Source organism: Manis pentadactyla, chromosome 8, assembly GCF_030020395.1.
Source record: "Manis pentadactyla isolate mManPen7 chromosome 8, mManPen7.hap1, whole genome shotgun sequence".
Lineage (NCBI taxonomy): Eukaryota > Metazoa > Chordata > Mammalia > Pholidota > Manidae > Manis > Manis pentadactyla.
In genome coordinates, this window is record NC_080026.1 from 26,538,377 (window position 1) to 26,557,500 (window position 19,124).

Genomic DNA, 19,124 nt, shown 5'->3' on the forward strand with positions numbered 1-19,124 from the left:
CTCTGCAGTGGCCTATTTCGATTTGGTGAGAAAACGCTGAAGCAGTTGAAGATTCTCCATCTTCCATATTCCTGGTCCCCATTCCTCACAGGCCACTGCTGAGGGACCCCCTGCTTCTATCTGCCTGCCAGGTGCTCTGTGATTCTTCATGACATGCACAGAAACCATGGTTCAACTTTTCTGCCCACCACAGCTCAGGAATCTCAGGAATGTTCCAGCCAGCAGTGTCTGCCTAGATAGACACCTTCACACATTTGCCCTCTGGAGTCATGCTTCTTCCTCAGAGAAAGTGCTACCCAGAACGGCTCTTACATACTTCTACCTGGAAGTGACACACAGCCTACAGTCCGTTGGCCCCTAGCCCTGTGGCCTCCCCTACTCAGAAGGGGTGAACATGGATCTTCCATGTACCCAGAAGGGGAGAAGAAACAGCTATTGATAAGCACAAGTAATGTGTACCACTGCTTGGCAAGGTTCTGGGTACTTGGTGAAAAACCCGACATCATTTATCTTTCCATCATAGAGTTCTCCATCCAGAGTGACATGCTGCTGGGGAAACTGTGGAATCTGTGAAGAGCCATGTTTCTGCCCAGGCAAGGCAAGGAATTAGATCAAAGAAATTGCATTCAAAAAGTATAATGTTATGTGGGAAAATAGCAAAGAGTAACAGTTTAGTATAAGCGGTAAGTATGGAGAACTTAGAAATCCTCAATAAATATTTACTGAATGAATGCTAAGTGAGGAATAAGAAGATATTTAGTTCTAAAAAGCTAAATGGGAAAGGCAACAGCAAGAGAACAGATATAGGAAGAAAAAACACATGGAAACAGTTTATGGTTTTCAAATGTTCTGAATAATATTTGGGAATAAAAGCTGTTCCTGCTATATCTGCTGCTTCCTGTAAGCCTGAAATATTTCTGCGGTGGTCTCTTCTGCCATAGTTGGGCTGCTGAGGAGCGCGTTCCCAGCCAGACTGTTTCATTCTTACCGAGTCAAGAGAGTGGGAATTGTTGGGAACCTTGGACTCCGACATCTTCTAGAATGTTTTGTGGTAAATCATTACTTGATGGGCAGCTGTCAAATGTAGAAAGGTCACAGAAAATGAAGAATTATACTACTATCAACCCTGAAAATGTTACAGAGTTAAGCAAAAATCCTATGAATACAATTTTATGGCAGAATATTAGGGAGGACTGGTTCCTTAAAAGCATTAAAATGATTTATATTTTAAAAAGCCTTTATTAAAGAAACAATAGAAAAAGTGAAAAAAAAACATTTATAATGCCACCCCCAGGGATAAACCCTGTTAACATTTTGGTATAGTTCCTCCCAAACTTTTTCTAGGCACATACATCCATTTGTCTTACAAAAACAAATCAATAATACCAACTACTCTCTCACTTCCCTTTTACTTAACAGTGTTTCTTGGATAATTTTTCCATGTCAGGAAATATACTTCTACAGAATTATTTTTAATGGCTACATGTTACTGTATCATATGAATGTGCCAAAATGTATTTTCTTGTCATCCCATTAGATTGTTTACAGATGGTTACCATTATAAACAATGCTGTTACAAACATACTCTAGCTGAATTTCTGTGCACCTATTTGTTATTTTATGGGGTAATTTTCTGAATTGAAATTACTGATGCAAAAGGTATATACATTTTCAGGCTTATTATGTACAATACCAAATTGCCCTCTAAAATAGTATTTCAGTTTACATTTCTACCAGCAGTGGATAAGAGCAGAAGAGTATTTAGGAGCCCATAAGTCTACAAGTATGGTTATAGAGAATTGAACATATTACTAAATTTGGGTTTAATATTGATAACTGTTGGCAGAAAGGGGCATTCCATATATTATTTCTAATGCCTCCCCATCCTATATTAAATGCTTCATGCTAAAATAATGAGAGCTTCAAAACAGATTTCTTACTAAAGAATATAAGACATTCATATATTCTGCTAAATATTTGGGCACACTTCAATGATCTAATGTTAGGTGATTTCCTACTTTTCTAAAGAGTAAACAGAAAAATCAGTTATGTGAAATAAAGAGTCTTCTTATAATATATAAACTAGTTTAAACATAAATAATCCTTGAAAGCACATACCCTGTAGAATAATTTAGAAGTATGCCCTTTTCCCACCGTTATATTTCGCGACGCAGTTTTAGTCCCACTCCCTTGCCATGCATTCTGAACAGTGACACCTTTTCAGGCAGCTGGCGTGTTTCCACTACCTGTCGTCTGGAATTCAGTCTAAGCGGTTTGGGGCACAAGATTTGTGAAGCTGTGTGCTGCCATCTCGGGAAATCTTTCCCCCAGCTATAAAAACCCACTTACGACTCATGATCTCCTGTAACCACTTACTCTATTACATTTTTTAGTGATCTTTAAAATATTTGTTTTCAACAACATCCAGCACTTTAAATTATTAGGTCATGTCTCCCAGAGTAATTGCTAGCTCGGTATTAAATTCCTTTGCTTCCATTTTCGCCAGTCCCATCAAATGCATGACTGCTAAAATCATCCAGGACTCTCATCAGTTGGCATTGTTTCAGGTTGATGCAGGGTCCCCAAACACTACTTTTTTCAAAATAAAGTAATTGAGAGAGTGCAGTATTATGAAAGACTTTATAACAACTTTAGCATAAAGTGCCTCTTTTTTCTGAGGGATAATTCTGGGGAAGAAAAATTATACCTTGCATTTGTGCAAATATTCTAGTTTAAACAGAAAGAGAGGGGACTCATACAAATACCTTGTGCTCTTATGCAAAGTGATTATAGAATATGAAAAGCTTTTGTCCACCTATAAAAAAAATCTAAAGAAATGGGTGAACTGCTTTTTTTTTTAAAGTTTAAATGAGTTGAATATTTTTTAATCTAAAGAACAGTAGGATTGTAATGCATTTATCTTGCATAGAAACAGTGGAGATAGAAACTCAGGGAGACTGCTGTTTTGAAAATAACTCACATTGGAATCTTTGAGGAACTACAGCTTCTACCCCATAAAACCACCTCCCAACCCCAAATCACAGCTATTTTTACTTGACACAAAACAAACAAACAAGAAAACAGCAGGAAATATTTAGAATACATACTCTTTTGGGGATCTCTAGCCAAAATTTTTGGAACTCAAAATGAAAAATTGCGAAAACGGAGTGGCTAGATTTCCCTATAGTGTTACCCCCCCTTTAAGATATATTCTGTTTGTTTTATTGTTTCCATTCTTTCCATCTCTGTATTTCCAAGAGAATCAGACTAAACGAATATACTACAGATTAGGTGGCAGCTATTTGGTTGATATTGTTGATGATAGCATGTGGCGTATTCTATACTTTCAAACTCTTTGGGGTCTTTGTTCTTGCCCACAGCAGTAAGTATGTATGGGAACCATCCAGACACTTCCCAGTGGTACATGTATGTAATATGCATCAACTTAAAAAGCGATGAACATTTTGCCATTGCATTCTTTATTATTTGAAATAAGTCAAACTGAGAAATAGCTTAAAATAAATGGTTACAGAACTCTAATTCTATAAAATCTTGTAATTCCATAAGATTATACATGCTGTTTAAAAATGTTAATCAGAAGATGCATTTGTTTTAATTCTTGATACTGAAAATATTGACTGAATTGTGAATTAACACATTTAGGGTTGCAGATGTCATTTTTCATAAGATTTCCTGAATGATGTAATTTTCATATTTCATATAGCAGTTTGATCAATTTACAGATTTATTTTACATAATTAGTTGGTAAATGAGAAATTCAATTGCTGATATATAACTATTTCTCTGTAATATAAAAAATAAGTTAAAATTCTGAATAATAAATAAAAAACAAATATTTTGAAGACATCTGGTCCACATCTGTCTGAAATAAGATAATTTAAAACAGTGTAATTAAAAGCAAGAAATACTGAAATATTCACACCTTAGAATGTAAAAAATAACTCATTCCATTTTAATGTGATTTCTGGAATTGGTGAATGTTTTTTATTTTAGTGTCCTTTAGCCTCTCATTCTGTCATTACAAAGAAGACTGACAAGCTAAACAAACAAAAATAAGCTATGTTTTTCAAAGCCTCTAGTAAATGAAAGAATTATCTTTATTACTATTCCTTTATATGTTGACTAACCTCCACTCCTAAGTTGATACTCAGGAGACTTAGACTCAGGCCTACTCCCTTTTGATGTATTTATAATTCTGCATTCAATTATTTAAAATGAGAGATTAGTGAGAGAGTCTGTAATCTCACTCCCTAAATTGTATGTTCCTTGTAGGCACAAAGGGGCTCAGTAAATATGAGAGGAAGGTATTCAGATCCACAGAAATGAAAAACATCTTTGGTACATTCTCATGATCAGTAGAGAATTGTCCTTTGAAGACTGGTCTTTTCTTTTGTTAAAAACCCATGTTAAATGGAAAATTAACCATTTTAAGAGAAAGGGAAATACACTAGATTTTCTACAGTCTACCCCAAAAATCTATCTTGTATTTCTCCTTTAATAAAGGAGTTAGAGTTTTCCTTTAATAAGAGGCTGCAGAGCCTCAAGATGTCAATAGGACTGGGTTTTGAGCTATGAGAGGAAAGTTAGAGTCATGAAAATATTCAATGCTGATGCTACAATATAAGTTTATTGGGGAAGATCTCTGCTTGGGTGCCAGAGGCTCCCAGACCTAGCAATAGGCCGCAAAAGGAATTGATACTGTGAGAAATGAAAACACCTTTCCTAAAACATATCCTAAGGTATCAAAAATTATATTTTCTGTGTTTACTTCCAGGGAACATGATAAAGATCCAGAGAGTTTTTTTAAGGTACTAATGCATCTTAAGGACTTAGGACTCCATTTCCATGTGTCTGTCCTTGGAGAAACCTTCACAGATATCCCAGGTATCTTTTTTGAATTTTCTAATGTGTATTTTTATAGATGACATAAGCTCTACAACTTCAGTATTAATTTCCATGTTTCCCTTTGTTAGAATAATCAAGATGAGCACTGTTAACCAAAAGATTATACGATGGCATTAAAAGTGTGATTCAATTAAAAAAATACTTAAGTAAGCATTCTTTGATTTAAGTTGAGAACATGAAGCCATCTCTTTTATCAAATATAGTTTATACAATGCATCTTGATGTAAATAAAATATATTGCTTTAGGCATCTTAATGCTTAAGAAAAGTGGGAATTTGTAATTGGATATACAACCTCTCACCTCTGGGGTTACTGGTTTGAATCCTCCTCACATTGGTAATGGCTGAAATACATTACCATCTGTTAGGTGCCTGTGTAAAGCAGTTTGGCACCAGACTTGCAACGTGGAGTAGACCCCTGTCTACATCAGAGTTGTCATTGGTCCACTCCTTTTTATTGATGTTGAGGAAACAAAACAAAACTCCAAACCTGATAGCAGCAAATCTTCTCATCCTTAATGCTGCCTAGTGCCTTTTCACAGCCATTTCCTTCTCCCTGGTCCTCAGTGGGCATATTTGCATCAGTAAGATGAGCATCTGAACCCCTTTCATAAGCACTTAAGTGTTCATATTTTTTTAACTGAGGTATAATTGACCTACAGTATCATATTCACTTCAGATGTACAACATAGTGATTTGACATTTGTATAAATTGTGAAATTATCACTACAATAAGTCTACTTACTGTCTGTCACCTTACATAGTTACTACAATATTGACTGTCTGCCCTGTGCTGTATATTACATCCCCATGACTTATTTTATTTTATAACAGGAAGTTTGTGCGTCTCAATTCAATTCACCTTCCAACTGCCTGTCCCCCCTTCACCTTTGGCAACCACCAATGTCTTCTCTGTATCTCTGAGTCTGGATTTTGTTATTTTATTTGTTTTGGTTATTAGAGTCCACATATTCATAAAGTCATGCAGTATTTGTCTTTGACTTATTTCACTTAGCATAATACCTTCAGGGTTCATCCATGTTGTCACAAATGACATGGTGTCATTTTTTATGGCTGAGTAGCATTCCAGTGTATTTATAACCACATTTTCATCATCCATTCATCCATTTCATGGATACTTAGGTTGTTTTCATATCTTAGCTATTATAAATAATGCTACAATGACCATAGGGGTAGATATATCTTTTCCCATTAGTGTTTCCTTTTTCTCAGATACCCGGTAATGAAATTGCTGGATCTTGCAGTAGCTCTATTTTTAATTTTTTGACAAATCTACGTAGTGGCTACACCAATTTGTATCTCCACCAACAGTGTATGAGGGTTCCCTTTTCTCCACATCCAGGCCAACACTTATTTCTGTTACGTCTTTTTGATAACAGTCATTGTGACAGGCATAAGATAGTATCTCATTGTGGTTTTGATTTGCACTTCCTACTCCCTAGTCATGTTGAGCATTTATTCATGTGCCTATTGTCCATCTGTATGTCTTCTTTGGAAAAATGCCTATTCAGATTCTCTACCCATTTTTTAATCAGTTATCTGGGTTTCTTTTGTTATTAAGTTGTATGAGTTCTTTATATACTTTGGATATTAACCCCATGTAAGATATATGATTTGCAAATATCTTCTCCCAATCAGTAGGTTGCCCTTTCATTTTGTTGATGGTCTCCACTGTGGAGAAGCTTTTTAGTTTGATGTCGTTCCACTTACTTATTTTTACTGCAGTCCTTTCCTTTGGAGTCAGACCCCAAAAAATTAACTAAGACCAATGTTGGTGAGCTTACTGCCTATGTGTTCTTCTAGTTTTATGGCTTCAGTTAGTTCTTATATTCAAGTCTTTTTTTTAATTCATGTTGAGTTAATCGTTGTATATGGTGTAAGATAGTGGTCCACTTTTATTCTTTTGCATACAACTGTCCAATTTTCCAGAGACTATTTAATGAAGAAACTGTCTTTTCCCTTTGTGTATTCTGTATCCTTTGTTGTAAATTAATTGACCATATATGTATAGGTTTATTTCTGGGCTCTCCTGTTTATATGATCTGTGTATCTGTTTTTATGCCAAAATCATATTGTTTTGATTAGTTTTTTAGTATAATCTAGTCAGGGAGTGTGATTTCTCCAGCACTGTTTTTGTTTCTCAAGATTGTTTTGGCTATTCAGAGTCTTTTGTGACACCATACAAATTTTAGAATTATTTGTTCTAGTTCTGTGAAAAATGTCTTTAGAATTTTGATAGGAATTGCATTGAATCAGTATATTGCTTTGGGTAATGTGGACATTTTAATATTATTAGTTCTTTCATTCCATAAGCACTGATTATCTTTCCTTTTACTTGTGCCTTCTTTAGTTTCTTTCATCAGTGTTTTATGGTTTCCAATGTTTAGGACTTTCACCTTAAATTTATTTCCAGGTGTTTTATTCTTTTTGATGTGATTTTAAGTGGGATTCTTTTCTTGACTTTTCTTTCTGTTAGTTTGTCCTTAGTGTATAGAAATGCAACAGATTTTTGTATATTATTTTTGTTTCCTTTATCTTTTATTAGTTATAACAGTTTTTTGTGGGATTCTTCAGGATTTTCTATATATAGTATCAAGTCCTCTGCATATAGTGACAGGTTTACAAATTCTTCCCATCCAATTTGTATTCCTTTTATTTATTTTTCTTGCCTAATTGCTGTAGCTAGAACTTCCAGAATTATGTTGAATAAAAGTGGTAAGAGTGGACATCCTTGTCTTATTTCTGATCTCAGAGGAAAAGCTTTCAGCTCTTTACCATTGAATATAATGTTATTTGTGGGTTTATCATATATAGTCTTAATTATGTTGAGGTACATCCCTATATACACACTTTGCTGAGAGTTTTTATCATAATTGGATGTTGAATTTTGTCAAATGTTTTTTCTGCACCTTTTGAGATAATCATATGATTTTTAACCTTCATTTTATTAATGTGCTACATCATATTGATTGATTTGCAAGTCTTGAACCATACTTGCATCCCTGGAATAAATTCCACTTGACCGTGGTATAGAATCCTCTTAATGTATTATTGTATTCAGTTTATATATCTTCTGCTGAGGATTGTTGCATATGTTAATCAAGGATATTGGTCTGTACTTCTCTTTTTGTGTAGGGTACTGTCTTTTTTCAGAATTAGGTTAATGCTGTCCTCATAAAATGAGCTTGGAAGTTTTCCCTTCTCTTCAGTTTATTTTGGAAGAGTGTGAGGATAAGTATTTAAATCTTCTTTGAATGTTTGGTAGAATTCACCAAGAAAGCTGCCTGTACCTGAAATTTGTTTGTTGGGAGGTTTTTTTTTTTTAATTACTGATTCAATCTCCTTAACTAGTAATCAGTCTATTCAGATTTTCTATTTCTTTTTGATTCATTCTTGGAAGATTGTAAATTTCTAGGAATTTATTCATTTCCTTTAGGTTGTCCAATTTTCTGGTGTTTTGTTTTTCTTAGTAGTCTCATATGATCTTTTATATTTCTGTGGTATCGGTTGGAAATTTCAGTTCTGATTTTATTTATTTGAGCTCTCTTTTTCTCTTGGTGGGTCTTAGCTAAAGTGTCAATTTTATTTATCTTTTCAAAGAACTAACTCTGAGTTTCATTGATCTTGTCTATTGTCTTTTTAGTCTCTATTTCATTTATTTTTGCTTTGATGTTTTATTTCCTTCCTTCTCTAACTTTGGGCATCATTTGTTCTTCTTTTTCAAGTTTCTTTAGGTGTAAAGTTAAATTTTTTCTTTGAGATTTCTCATGTTTCTTGAGGTATCTTGTATTACTATGAACTTACCTCTTAGAACCTCTTTTGATGCATCTGATAGATTTTGGTATGCTGTATTTCTGTCTTCATTTTTCTTTAGGTATTTTTTATTATTCTTTCAATTTCTTCTATGACCCAGTAGTTTTTCAGTAACATAATGTTTAATCTCCATGTTTGTAGTTTTTCCAGTTTTATTCTTGTAATTGATTTCTAGTTTCATACCACTATGGTCAGAAAAGATGTTTGATATGATTTCAGTCTTCTTGAGTTTATTGAGACTTGTTTTGTGGCCTAACATGTGATCTATTCTGGAGAATGTTCCATATGCACTTGTGAAGAATGTGTACTCTTCTTCTTTTGAATGGAATGTTCTGTATGTACTGCTAAGGCCATCTGGCCTACTGTGTCACTTAAGTCCAATGTTTCATTGTCATTTCTCTGTCCAGATGATGTACCCATGGATGTAAATGTGGTGTTAAATCTCCTACTAATATTTTGTTGCTGTCAAGTGTTCATATTTGTCATATGTGTTCATATGTCAAGTGTTCAAGTAACTCTGGGTGTTCTCCATTTTGTTTAATTTTAAATGTACAAAAGTTTGGAAATTACCTCTGCCATTGTTCATTATGGCTCTTAAGAACCATTAATGTTTACTCTCCCTTAGCAAGTACTTCTTGATTCTTGTACAATGCTAGGAACTACACCCAGCCTGTACCTCAGTACTTTCGTCTGATGTGGCCCATCTTCTGCTCTCTATGCTTATTGATCTAACTTGCTTTTAGTTTCTCTAAGGCACCAGGCATCTTTAGACCTTTGGATAGTTGCCTGTTTGTTGCTATTTTATCCTTTTGGTGTCAGCTCAGTGGCATTTCCTCTCAATATGAAATTTTATCATGGTCTTATAGTACCATATATTTTTACTTTATGGTGCTTACCTAGTTCCTAATTAATAATTATGTATAAATTTTTATCTCACTTCCCTTATGTACACATGCAGTTACACACTAGAATATAGGTACTATGAGAACAGAGATTATGTATATCTTGTTTATCACTGTCTATAGAGTAGTGCCTAACACAATGCTGGAACTCAGTGAAGATTTGTTTTGGATAAATGGGTAAAAATAATGTAAACTTCCTTCCCTCAAGCAGTTTATAGTTTTTTCTGAGGAGAGAACACTTGTGGATAAACAGGAAACAGAGAGTGAAACACAAGATAATATGATTACATATTAGTACATATACATGTGACTGAGAGTAGAATGTTAATTGAAAGCTAGAACTTGAATAGCCAAAGGATTAGGATATTCCAAAAGAGAAATGACACAGGCAAAGCATATAGAAGCAAACATTTTAGATATTGTATTTAAATGGGAGAACAATTTCTGTGATTAGTGCCATGAGATCACTAATCTAAGTAGAATAGGAGAAGCTGCATTCAGATCTTAATAAATAATACGTACTTTACATGGTTATGGTAGGATCAAAGTATGGAGGATCTTGATAACCAAGAGATTAGGTAAAGGTAAGAAATAAGGAAACTAGAACAGGGAAGAAATATGATGAAACATGTGTTTTAGGAAGCTCTATCTTGCAATGATGTGCAAGCAGAATCACAGTAAGACTACCATGGTGATCCAAGTGTGATTCTGCGAGGTGAATCGTGAGAAATCAGCGAGAGGCCTGTATGAGAGGTAGTCTTAAGAAAAATATGGAAAAGAATTTGGTAGCTTCAAAATTTTCTTCTGATGCCTGAAGAAAATGTAAGAAGGAAAAAAGCTCATTTGCAGAGCTGGTGAGTTCAGTTTTGTTTGTGCCAACTTCAAGCTGTTTGTGGAGGGACTGAGAAAAGTGGCTGGAGGAAATCTCTGAGCAGAATCCTCCTTAGCAGTTTTATTATTGGGTGGTTTTAAGCCATCATTACAAAGCAGACTAGGATTTTACTCCCCATGATCTTGGGGTCAGAGTCCTCCCTCCCACACAGTAACACTGAGCAGTACAGAGGGTTGAAAGTGAGAAGGTGAGCAGTTAAGGGCCCAAGAACTGAAAACTCAGTAATTCCGGGTCCAGTCTTATACTCACTTTGGCTTCACTTCAACATATACTTACTGAGCACTGTGGAACGGGAGTTCCACAGGGAACAAGACTCAGTCTCCACCTCTAGGAAGCTCTCTAGGTAACAAGTACCTAGGGTACTTTGAAAAAATTAGGGAATGCTGTTGGAAGGCCATAGGCAGGGGCATCATATTATCTATGTTCATGCTTCTGTTACTGCCAGTCTCAAGTGGGGCTCCTTTCTGCCTTAGCCTCAGGTCCATCTTTGTCATTTCAAACGTGAATCAACTCTTTTTACAGCTCTAGCACCTTACCTTGCACATAGGAGGAGCCCAGGTTGTTGAGTGGATGAATGAGCCTGGTAATTTTCTAGGTTGTGGTCCCAAAAGGCCACCCTGCCAGTCTTCACTGCAAAGTTTACTAAAAGGCCATTCTGTGTATCTTCAGCCATCCTTATTATCATTCTGGCTTCACAGACTCTTATATAGAACTTACTATATTCCAGGCATTATTCTAAGCTATTTATAGATATTAACTCTTTAACTCTTCATAACAGTCTTGTTCAGTCTATTTCCATTTCTCTCAGGTGGGGGAATTGAGGCACAAAGAAATTATGTAGGTAGTACTTACAGCCACTGTCTATGTTACTTTTCCATGTTCTTGTTTTTTGAACAAACTGTTTCTCTAAATTGAAACATTAATTTTTTTCCTAACTTAACATCCAGCATTTCACAGAAGGAGTTCCATCGCAAACATATTTTTCATTGACTGTTGTCTCTTCTGGTTTCTACCGTGGCATATCTAAAACTCATATTCTAAAACCAATTTAGATCCTGTGTAATATCAGCCAGAATTACTCTCAATGCTCTTAACATTTTTAAGGAAGTTGTTTTCCTGTAAATCATTGCAATACTTACTATTATGCTATTAGTTGCTACTATTTATTGAAAGTTTGCTCCTTAGTTGTCCTTTGCCAGGTTATTTAGTGTAGTGATCATGATAATCCTAATGGAGCAGGTATAATTATCCCACTTGATAGATAAAGAAACTGAGATTCTGAAGGCTTAAGTCACTTGACTGCCTTGTCGATAAGTGAGTCGAGCTTTTCTCTTTTGTGTACAAGCCTAGATGTAGTGGAAAACCAAGAAAGGTTTAATATGTGACTGGAGCACCATTAAATACTCATTTCCCTTCTTTTTTTTAATTGAGAAATGGTTTACATATAACATTATATATGTTTAACATATACAACATGTAAGTTTGATATATTTATGTATTGCAATATGATTACCACCATAGCTTTAGTTAAGAACTCTCACATCACATAATTCTCATTTCTTTTTTATGGTAGGAGCATTTAAGATCTAATCTCTTAGCAACTGTAAAGTATATAATACAGTATTGTTGACTGTAATCACTGTGCTGTACATTAGATCTTTGGAACTTACCCTTCTTCGAGTTGCGAGTTTATTCATTAATTACTCTTTATCCAGCTTCCTTCTCCTTCCCTCGCCACAGAGCTCTTAGGGAAAGGCTAGCAAGTTGAATGATTACATTCATGCTAATGTGTTTTACTGCCCTTTTTGATGAAGCTAACATTAAATTTCTTTTGAAAATGTCAAAATGGTAACAGAGAAACTTTGTAGAGTCTCCATACTGTTGATTATTTCCAAGTATGTGGATTATGCTGTTGCAAGGTTTTTATAATCCTTTTTCTGAAGAGTAGTAGGTGTAGATTTGTGGTTTTAGTTTATAGCTACCCTGTTTATAGTGTTTTTGTCTCATCCTTTTATTTTACAAAAGAGAAGGGAGATCTGGGACAGTGACTGTTCCGGGTCCCCACAGCTGGGCACAGTGGGTGAGATGGGCAGTATTTACTAGCAAGGTTAGGAGTAGAACCTGGGAGTCGGTCTGTACATCCCTACTCTCTTCTTTTGTGTTCAGTGTTTTTTAAACATTTACTTTGTGCAAAGCACTAAGCCAGACATCTAGGATAAAATGGTGAATAATGCTGACGTGTTCTATGAGGTTTGCAACTTGTAGCCCCAGGCCAGTGCTTTATTTATCACTTACTAGACGTTCCTTAAAATCGTGGGAACTGACCTTTCTTGAGCACTTAGCATGTGCCAGGTACTGGTCTAAGCCCTTTATGCATTGCTTTATTTACTCTTTACAATAGCCCTGTATTTAGGCACCATTGTGGGTACCATTTACAGCTGAGGACAGTACGGCACAGGAAGGCTAGGTCACTGGCCTGAAATCAGCCATCCACCCAATAATGAAGCCACCATTCAAACCTTCTCAGTCTACCTCCAATGCCATTGTTCAACCTGTACTCTGTGTAGAAGTCCACAAAATCATTCCTATTTTACAGATAAGAAAGAGATGATATGGTGGGAAATTCCTGATCACGCATGTGGAATCTCCATTTTCTCTGATAATCTCTTTGCAAATGGAAAGTTTAAAAAAAAAAACACAAAACCTCAAATTCGTTTACTAAATTTCTTGCTCCTGGGGTATTAAAGTGAGCTCCCTCTTCTTCCCTCTGTCTTCATCAAAATAAAGATGTCAAAACAATATGAAGTGGAAAGATATCCCAAACAATACTTGGCACTTATTTAGTATTCAATAAATATTATTGAACAAATGAAAGAATAAATTTGGTATAAAAGAACAATACAACTACATGCCTTATCAGATGTATAGAAACCTGCATTAAAACGATTTCCAAATACTAGAGAGTAAGTGAATAAAAATAGAATAGAGAACCCTAAGACTTAAGAGAATTCTAGGTGGTTTTATATTATATTTTCTATTTTAGTGGAGGTGACCTTGATTTAACATAAATCTATTTTTCAATCTTTTTCTCATCTTTTAGTTCTTTCTTACACCAGTCAGAATAAGCTGAGTTACACTAAGCCAACAGACAGCCTTACAATCTCAGTGTCTTAAAACACGTAAGACCTATTTCTTATTCATGCTCTATGTTTATTTGTTTATTGCCAGTGGGCAGTAGTATTCTACTTGTGATCACTCAGGGACCTTTGTAGATAGAGAGACCCAATCAACCACTTTCTCAGACATTGCCAGTTACCATGCCAAATGGAAGAGAAAGTAGGAGATCTTCCCACTAGCAATTTGTGCTCAGGCCTAAAAGTGACATAGGGTTCTACTCAACTCATTGGCCAGAACTTGTTGCAATGCATTGTCCAACTATAAGGGGAGCCAGGAAATGCAGTCCTGCTTCTAGCCTAGAATGAGGGAGAGGAGAAATATTTGGTGAACAGCACTACTGACCACCGTGGCTCTTAGTATAATACATCATGACCTGCAGCTCATCAGAGAGAAAACCAAGCCTACCCTAGATGTCTGCCTTAGTCTGGTTGAGTCTAAGCCCATTAAGTAAAGAACTCTTAACAAATGGTAGAGTATTTATTGCCTATAGTCTTCTTGTTAGAGACAACCCAGCTGGTGTGTGAAGATACTTCTAGCACTGTGTCCTGTAACTCCCTGGGAATGGAGTTCATCATCACTTACAGTGACCTGGGAAAGCTTACAGAGTCAGTAAGAAGTGGTTTTGCCCTCTACGCCCAGGAGACATTTGGCAATATCCAGAACCAGTTTGGTTGTTACCACTGTTGAGGGGAGGATGCTGCTGGCATCTGGTGGGTTGAGGCCAGGGATGCAGCTAAACACCTTACAGTGCCCAGGACCTCTGCAACAAAGACTTATCTAACTTAAAATGTCCATAGTGCCAAGATGACAGACTGATTTATATGGTCAGAAGGTCAAGTTTGGGACTGGATCCCGTAGCTTTCTAGATTAACCTCTGTTAATCCATCTATTCAGTCACAAAGGAAATGATGAGAAAGGGAGATGACAATAAACCAGCTGCCCTGTCAGTTCAGTGAGTTACAGTGAGAATGTTAGAACAATCAGATAATTCAGAGGGAACTGTTTTCGAAGCTACTATGGAGATTTTATTTTAAGATTCATGGACTTACCTTAAGAGTTTGTATTTGGAATGAATATTTAATGCATTTTGGATCCAAAGACGGCATTAATGATACTGAACCTTAGGAGTTCATTCTTGCTATTATTCTGATTATTTTTAATCCAGAAAATTTAAAGGTCATTCTGCTACATAAAGCATCCACCAGACTCCATGTTACAAAGGAACCAGAAAGTCTAGAAGCTCCTCAATGCAAATATTTTAGTTTTGGCCAGTTTTCCTGGCAGTTTCATATTGTCAGCCCTTGAGATGATTTTTTTTTTTAAAGTAAATACTTAAGATATCAAATCAATGGAATGTGTTTGTATACTTAATAACTTCCTGCAAATGATAATCCTAATTTTTTTTTTTTCTGTAAATAGCCACAGCCTTACAGTTGGGTTCTTCTGCAGAAATAGAGAAGGAGTTTTAGCTTTAGGCATCAGTGGGGGAAAGAAGGCAAAAGGTTGCAAGGAAAGTTAAAATCTGAACTACATTTTTAGCAGACAGAAGTCTTTCTGGTTCACCTTTAATTTGAGGTTAAGAACAGTATGTGGAAAGCTTCTGGTTAGTATCTGACATGACAATGGTTATTACTGTGATCTTGGCACATTTCTGATCCTTAGCGCTGGAGTCAAATGTTGGATAATTATATAACGTTTCCATCCCCTCCCATCTCCTTGTTCACTCAGCTCTCAGCTACAATCTCATTTTTCACAGAGCAGCTATCCTAAAGAGTAAATAGTAGAAAGATTTTAGGAATACAAATAACTTATATCAAATTGATATAAAGGTATAAAATTTTTCTACAAAGACAGCCCAACAAAAGGAAAGTTATTAGTACATTGATCAGTGTTGTTATAAGATGATTATATATGAAATGAAATAAATGTGACACTAAGAGTGAATAAACTAATTCTCTCTAGACTGTACCATTCCTCAAACATATTCCTTTTCTTTTTAATTTTGTAACTACTTATTCCGCTAACATAGAAGTATTTTTTGAGCTCCTGATATGGTCTGGCACCATTTTCTGGATAACAAGAGGGGATAGGCCCCTCTAGAATCTTACATTGTCTAGAAGCAGAAATGTTTTTATAATTCCATTTCATTCCATTACCTTTATATTGTAATGTTTTCAAATAGTTTCAATACATTATTTCATAACCCTTACAGCAAACCTAGTGATTAGATAATGTAATAAGTATTTACATCCCCAATTTATAGCTGAGGGAAATTATTTATATTGGCCCCATTTAAGTAGCTTGGACCTGAGGAAGAATCTTAGTAGACACACCCACCTTCACATGATTCTTAGAAATTCTTATATATACAGTCACTTTCCTAAGACTATGACTGAGAAAGTCAGTTTCCCAAGAATCTGATTTAAAATTGAAGTCTTCTGTCTCCCAGTCTTAGTCCTACTTTGTTGAAAAAAGCACTATGTAATGGGAAAATAAGGGAGATTCAAAAAATGTAGACACATATGCTCCTCACAGAAAAGAACAAATACTGTATAATAGAAATGACATTATCTCTTAATTTATTAATTTAACAGGGTTCCAGTTTAGATGCCAGAATCCTCCTCTATATATCTTCACAGAGTAGTTCTAAAATTCTTACAAAATATATCAATGAATGGCAGGATATCAGAGAAATCACTAACAAAAGAACATGCCGACCAGACTCAGAACATATACAAAGTGATAACTTTTAAAAGAGTACAGATTCAAAACATGAAAGCAGAAAAGTGGACAAAAAGAATTCAGAAACAGATCCAACAAACTTAGGATAATAGAATTTCATATACATATCCTGGCTCTAAAATATAATATTTTTAGCGAAAGCAAGAAATTGAGTAAAATAACCTCTTTGTAACAAAAACAGCAAAACAAAATATTCATATAAGAAATTAAGTATAGATTTTAAATATATATTACATATATAAAGGTTTGCAAAAGCATCAACATATTATTAGTACAATAACATACTGACCTCTTCCTCTGTACTGCACACAGGCGAGGCCTTTTACCCTGGCATCTCAGTAGCACTACAGTCCTCACAATAGTTGCAGTTACTGTCCCCTATGTAAGGCAAAGACATTAGGCTTAAGTTACACAACTTGCCCAAACTCACACAGCTGATAAACAATAGAGGTGGTGATAATTGAAGAAGTAAATAGTAAATCAAATTTCGGGGGAAAAAGTCTTTAATTCTGTCAGTAATAAAATAAGTGTAAATGCAAATAATTTATGACAGAGCAGTTGCATTGACCAAAGATGTAAAAGTAGAGGCATATCCCAGGCTTTGTTCTCTTTTCCTCTGGCTCTTTCCCATTTGTTGCCCTTACCATCAGGGACTCTGAACATTGAGGTGGTCTCCTGGCCTCTGGACACTTTGATATTCACTTCATCCATCTACTGCTGTCAGTGTTCTTTCTAAATCCAGACCATCCAAGAGAATCACCAGAGTATAACAATAATAGGAATGTGTCTCACAGATCTTCTGCACGATGCACTTAAATGTCCTTTGTAGCAAACAAGGCTCTTCAAACTCTGACCCCAGCATAATCCCTCATGAATTCCAGTTCTCTTTTTCCTGAATACATCTGTGCCTTTGCCCACCTCCATGCGTTGTGTTAATTTGTGACCTAAATTCCTCTGCCCCTCCCCACAGAGTCACAAGTGTACCTTTCTCCACCTGGCAAAATCCCAGCTCCAGCGGAGCTTCTGTCCCATCCCTTCCCCTTCCCTTCCCTTCCCTTCCCTCTGTACTTGCTCAGGGTACCTGTTAACTCCATCAGCTGCAAAGCACACACCACATCACACTATGGTCAGTTGCCACTTGGCCGCCGTGGGGGCTGTGGTGTAACTGACCGGAAGACGCTTTGTGGGTGAAGAGTACAACTTCTGAAAGAGACAGCTACACAGAGGGGGAGTCAGCAGCATGCCCCATCAGAGGGGCAAGCTCCCGTGGCCCCGGTCCCCCAGATATCCCTGACAGGGTGAGGGGCCCGTTCAGTACTTGAGAAGCTCCCTCTCCCCATCACAGGAATGGGTTCTTAACTCGGCCCTTGCCCTTGCCTGAGTGCTGAGGAGACTCACTAGACACAGGTTTTGATGGCAACTCACTCCCATTCCTCCCCTAAACGTTCAGCCTGCTTGAAGGCTACTCCTGCAACTTCTGTTAATGGAATATTTATCTTTTCTACTGAAACCAAAGGGTTCAGTACAGCACTCAAGGCAAGATCAGTTATCCATCCTACCAGGGGGAAGATCATGAAAATAATATGTTCTGGAATACAACTCCCAAAACATCTCTCAAGAAATTGTTCTCAAAAATTGTAACAGAAATAATGCTCTTTCATTTACATAAACCGTCCTCAAAGTGGAGGCAAAACGTGCACTTGGGAAAAACACAGGAAATAGATGAATTTATTAAATAATGAACAGGAAAGGTCAAGGCATTGATAGACCAATAGGAAATTAGGAACAGACCCTAAGTGTGAAAGACTGTAAATGTATATGCGACTAAGGGTTGATACATACAAGGTCTTAGAATATGGTACCTTTCTTTGGTACTTTATGTTTTTGAATTCTTGCAGCTCTGTATGGTAGCGATATGGAGTGTGATGTGTGTGTGGCCAAAGTAAGATTTGCCCCAGTAAGTGTCTGGTGGAAAGCCTGCCTGTTGTACACATTCATGTTTCCTGCAATGTGTATCAGCTCAGGAGTCTCTGACAGGAAGCAGCACAATAGGGAGTGAATATCTGGATCCAACAAGTGAGTTTTTCCAGTTATATCTCCCTCCTTCCCTAAATCGTTACATTTGTAAAATGAAAACCATTCCAGATATATGTGCAGTGGAATGAACACTGTCCTGGAATTTACAAGGCCTGGGGTCCAATTCCAACTTGACCCCTGTTTAGCCACATGGCCTCTTTTAGCCTTAGCTTACTCATCTGTACAAAGCCCCTCCCTCCTCCTCTACCTGTCATTTTCTTTCTTTTCTATTCTATTTCATTTATTTTGATCCTGCTTTAAATTCATTTCACAACCCTTAGTCACAATTTTAAGTACCATCATATACCACACTGCACATAGTAGGTGTACTGTTGTATATGTTTAATTAAATTCATCTTTTGCCAAAATCATAGAAATATTGCTGATCTGTGAATATATTGAATTGATCCATCTTGATATATTATGTTTACTTAGATTTTAATTTCTCAAAAAATGTTTTCCATGCTCAAAGTGATGCTGTTTTATTTTTAATTTTACATGAACAAGCTGATCTGAGAAAGCACATGCAGTTCATTTTTATCCATTTTTAAAGTAAGAGGATGAAGAAATTTAATT

General features: G+C 36.1%; 1 protein-coding gene across 7 annotated transcripts in view; it reads left to right on the plus strand.

The window, feature by feature from the left end:
- The window catches only part of GTDC1 (glycosyltransferase like domain containing 1), a 369,763-nt gene that overhangs the window by 335,657 nt on the left and 14,982 nt on the right, over window positions 1-19,124 (plus strand). For all 7 annotated transcript variants that reach the window (XM_057505628.1, XM_036912727.2, XM_036912720.2 and 4 more), the window contains one exon: window positions 4,796-4,905. In XM_057505628.1, the coding sequence (XP_057361611.1) occupies window positions 4,796-4,905 (110 nt within the window). The remainder of the gene's footprint in view (window positions 1-4,795; window positions 4,906-19,124) is intronic.